The 4997-nt window shown below is 49.0% G+C and overlaps 1 protein-coding gene across 1 annotated transcript; it reads right to left on the bottom strand.

Annotated features, from left to right (window-relative positions):
- Window positions 1–787: 787 nt before the first annotated feature.
- LOC142827753 (olfactory receptor 52R1-like) lies at window positions 788–3387 on the bottom strand. The gene has a single exon (XM_075923406.1). The coding sequence runs from the start codon at window positions 3272–3274 to the stop codon at window positions 2336–2338; it is 939 nt and encodes a 312-aa protein (XP_075779521.1). The 5' UTR covers window positions 3275–3387; the 3' UTR covers window positions 788–2335.
- Window positions 3388–4997: the final 1610 nt, after the last annotated feature.

Raw genomic sequence — 4997 nt, 5'->3', positions numbered from 1 at the left:
CCCCCCTTGGCTCCCTCACCTCCTAGATCTGCTGCTATTGTCCCTGGTGGGAGGGAAGCAGGGAAAAGGGAAACCAGAAAAAATCAAAGAACTTCCATGTCCCTAGTGATAAAAAGGCACAAAGATGGGAGTGGGGGATGTCTCAAAACTTAACATAAAGTTTCTGTGCCTCAAATTTGGGCAGCACCAAGTGGATCAGGTTACATATGTACCAGACCTCTCTGTGCGTCTCAGCTCCTCAACAGGGACATCGGTCCTCTAGCAAAATCGGCAGTGGGAAAGAAGAAAGCTCCAAAGAGGTGCCTCCTCGTGCTCATGGGTGTGACCCTGAATTTTCTCTCAGTCCCTAAGGAGAATAGTGATAGAAATGTAGCCGTGTTAGTCTGGGCTAGCTGAAGCAAAATGCAGGACAATGTAGCACTTTAAAGACTAACAAGATAGTTTATTAGATGATGAGCTTTCGTGGGCCAGACCCACTTCCTTGATCTGAGGAAGTGGGTCTGGCCCACGAAAGCTCATCATCTAATAAACCATCTTGTTAGTCTTTAAAGTGCTACATTGTCCTGCATTTTCCCTAAGGAGAGACCTTGAGGAGGAGATGCCCTGCAGCAAAGCCAGAAATATCTTTGAGGTTGCCCCTGCCCTGTAGGCTGTCCCACCTGGCTGTTGCCATGGACTCTCTGTGAGGTCACCGCCTCCCAGCCTCCTTTGACCAATAAGCTGAGGTGCCACAAAAGACCCTTGTGATGTCACTGCCACACCCAGCCCTGCCTTGAAGGGCCAATGTCCTTCCCTGGCCAGTTGCTTTGCATGTTTGAGCTGCTCCCCCTGTGTCAGCCCCACACGCCGTGTTAGTTCTATGGATCAAGCAGGCTGCAGGGGCTGCTCAATGGGTGACCCTCGGTTTGGCGTAGATTTGTCGACTTTAAGTTCTAAAGAGACTTTTAGATCATCTGATCTCACCACTGCTCCCTGCAGATCACAGTCCGGCTGGAGGATGCAGCTGTGAGTTTTGGACCAAAGCACACTCCACGCGGGCATTTGGTCTTTATTGGAAGACACCAAGAGATGGAGAAACCAGCCGTTCCGTGGGGAGTTTGGAGGACAGTGATGCAGTGACAGGAAGGGAATGGACCACAAAGCCACACCTATGCATCTGTATCCTACCCCACAGCACAACAGCACAACCGCTCTGGGCGAAGGTTTTACTAGTAACCCTCACAATGATCTTTACAACCATTGAAAGGCCTGGTCTCCTCATAGGTCATTATACGTATCGAACCCTTTTGGGGAGGCGTGACTGGCGTTACTTTTTCCGACCTAAGAGATGTCCCAGCACAGCTTACAGCTTCATCAAACTGCCTTCCACCCATAGCTTATTGCTCTCACTACCACCCCCTCTATGTTTGGGGGAGTTTGTCAGTGAGTGAGTCTGTCCGTTTGTTCATGAACTTCTCTTACATCGTAAGAGTTAGAACCAGCAAATTTGGCAAACAGCTTCCTCTAATTGTAACTTAAGGCAAGTTAGAGTTTGGTTGTGCTGGTGGGGTAGAGGGAGGACATTTCCCCCACCCTTGTGTGCAGGGTCACAATACACCATATAGTAAAGAGATGGAATGACCAGGCAGGTGAAAGGGGCAGTCTGGGGCCACCGCCTACCCTCCTGGACAGCCCCAGGCCTGAGCCTCCAACCCCCCAGGCACACCTTACGGAGATAGGGGGGCTGCTATCCCCCTCCCCCACCATTTGTACTGGAACACTGTGGGCTGTCTTCCTTTCTCAGGGAGCGAGCAGAAAGTGCCCACCTTGCTGCATTCCTCTCTTTGGCTGGGGGACTCATGGGGCAGAGGAACCTGGATCTGCCCCTGCCAGAGGACATGCACCCTGCCCCAGGCTGCGCCCACTGGAGCTGCCACAACAAGAACAGACACTTCTCACCTGGCCCTAAGCTGCTGCAGTGAGAGAGGGCTGGACCTGTCCTCTCTCCCCAGGGAAGCCTGCATCCCGACCCCTCATCCCCAGCCCCAGAGCAGTGAGTTCAATGGAGAAACACGAGAACAGAGTGAAGTAACTGAGCAGTGCCAGGTACATTTTTGATTGCTGATACCATGTGAACAAGCCCCTGGTCTCCACACACATGTCGCTTTGGGCTTCTCCAGTGCCATGATTCTATGATTCCCCAGTTTGTGTTGTAGTTACAGCCCTGTAAGGCCATGAAGGGGCTTAATATCTGTCTAACTGCCCGGGCATGGAGTTAGGGGAGAGGACTCAGCACCTTGTCATCAGCAAGCTCACAAGAAGCTCAGTCTCAGGGCCAGAGCACCAGGGGAAAACATCACTCCGTCTGAGTTATGAGCCGCAGCAGCCTGGCCTGGATCTGTTTGGTTCTCACCCCATAGATGATGGGGTTCAGCACGGGGGGCACCAGCAGGTGCACATTGGCCATGAGGATATGGAAATACAGGGGCACATGGTGGCCAAACCGGTGTGTGAACATGGTGAAAAGAACTGGGATGTAAAAGGCTGAAGTGACACAGAGGTGGGAGCTGCAGGTCCCAAAGGTCTTGAGCCGGGCATCCTTGGTGGGGAGGCTGAAGATGGCCCTGAGGATCTGGATATACGATACAGTGATGGAAAACACATCCGTAACAGCCACCAGGAGTGCTATAATGAGGCCATAGTAATTACTAAGGCTGGTGTCAGCACAGGCCAGTTTCACCACGGCCATCATCTCACAGAACGAGTGGGAAACAACGTTGGTGCGGCAATATGGCCACTGTCTCGCCAGGAAGGGAGAGGGCAGTGAGACGATGCAGCTGCGCAGCACCACGGCCAGGCCTATCTTGGCAACCACAGAATTTGTCAAGATGGAGGAATGTCTCAGGGGATGGCAAATGGCCACGTAGCGATCCAAGGCCATGGCCGCAATGATCCCAGACTCCATCGCCGAAAAGCTACCTATGAAGAACATCTGGGTGAGACACGAACCAAAATCGATCTCCCTGGAATTGAACCAGAAGATGCTCAGTGTTTTGGGCAGGGTGGTTGTGGACAGGACCAGGTCGGTGATGGCCAGCATGCAGAGGAAATAGTACATGGGCTCATGGAGGCTCGGCTCCATCTTCACAATGAACAGGATGGTGAAGTTCCCCAAGATGGCCATGACGTACATGGTGCAGAAGGGGATGGAGATCCAGCCATGGGCTGCCTCCAGGCCAGGAATGCCCAGCAGGATGAACATGGAGGGGCTGGTAAAGTTGGTTTTGTTGGACATGGATCAGAAGAAAAAATGTCCAACCCTGAGGCAGAACAATGTCTCCTGCGTGTACCGTGCACTTCCCTGACTTCCTGAATCTGCTCAGGATCCCAGGAGATGATCATAGAATCAATGCCTGGAAGAAGAGACAATGTTAATATGAAATACGCCCCGCACTGCTGGCGGCTCTTCTCACATGCAAAGCAAACTGATCACTCTTCATACTTCAGAGAAGTGAAATCTGAGCAACTTACCCAGCTCATTCAAGTTCCCTATTTTGTGGTGCTCTATGAGTTGATAACACCTACATGTCGTGATGTGGGAAACCTCAGTTGGCACCAGCAGGAAACACAATCATGATATTGGTCATCCTGTTGGGATTAAAAGTTTCATCCTTTTTATATCTGTATTTTAGAATTAATCTTGTAGGAAACACAATCATGGATACTGGTCATTCCTCCTTATTCTAGATTGTCGGGTGGTTTGTGTTCCCCCACCTGATTCCACAATATCTGAGATTTGGAAAAAATTAAGCTTTGCCAAGATTAGTACCATGGGAAACCTGGACCACACCTTGGGGAAAGGCCTCGGTGTCACTGATGGTAACTCATTGGAAACGTCTGCTCAATCCCAGCAGGGGACAAAGAAAGACCACGTTTGGATCACTAAGAATGGGATGGAGGTGAACCTGCTCTGGACATGTGCTCCCTTGGTCACCTCTTCTCAATAAAGGACACAGCAGATAGAAAGGGATTACTTGTGACAAGCCATGAGAATGGGGGGAGTCTGCCATGTGAAGTTTAGTGAGGATGAAGTTTAATAAGGGCAAATGTAAAGTCCTCCCCTTAGGAAGGAACAATCCATTTCACACATACAGAATGGGAAGCGCCTGTCTAGGAAGGAGTACGGCAGAAAGGGATCTAAGGATCACAGTGGACCACAAGCTAAATATGAGTCAACAGTGTGACACAAAAAAAACAATTCCGGGAGGCATTAACAGGACTGTTGTGAGCAAGACACGGGAAGTGTTGATCAGGCCTCAGTTGGAGTATTGAGTTTTTTCTGGACACCACATTTCAAGAGAGATGTGGAGAAATTGAAGACGTTCCAGAGAGGAGCAAGAAAAATGATGGAAGGTCTAGAAAATATGAGCTACAAGGGAAGAAAGAACTGGGCTTGTTTAGTTTGGATATTCCACACCACTCTTCATTTCCATAAGCTTTTCTGCAAGAAGGCTATAGTGTAACCGTAGCCCTTGATGTTGCTTGGCCCTGCCATGAGGGCAGGGGACTGGACTCGATGACCTCTCAAGGTCCCTTCCAGTTCTAGTGTTCTATGATTCTATGATATGCAGACAAACTGAATTGTCTCGGGTTCTTCTATTCAGAGACGAGACAGAGAATGGAGCATAATATAGAGGAGTAGAAAATAATGAATGGAAAATATTACATTCAAATGAACCAACAAAGAAGTATTCAGTCACTTAGTGCTTCAAAAAGGCTAATTCTCTGAAACTGAGAAAATTATCATCAGAACTGATTAGAAGGAAAAATATTGCATAGAAAAATGAGAGTGAAAACTGGGAGGTCTTTAAGAAGATATTTGTAGATCTCTAAAATGACCCAATTTTACAATTCTGGAAGAAGAGAATTTTGGACTAAAACCGGTGGAAAAGAAAAGGGAGCCATCGGGGAAGGGGGAAATCCAGAGTTAGGGGTAACACAAAGGAAAGTATAACTAT

The sequence above is a fragment of the Pelodiscus sinensis genome, chromosome 1 (assembly GCF_049634645.1).
Source record: "Pelodiscus sinensis isolate JC-2024 chromosome 1, ASM4963464v1, whole genome shotgun sequence".
NCBI classification, from domain to species: domain Eukaryota; kingdom Metazoa; phylum Chordata; order Testudines; family Trionychidae; genus Pelodiscus; species Pelodiscus sinensis.
This window is presented reverse-complemented; position numbering and strand designations above follow the sequence as displayed.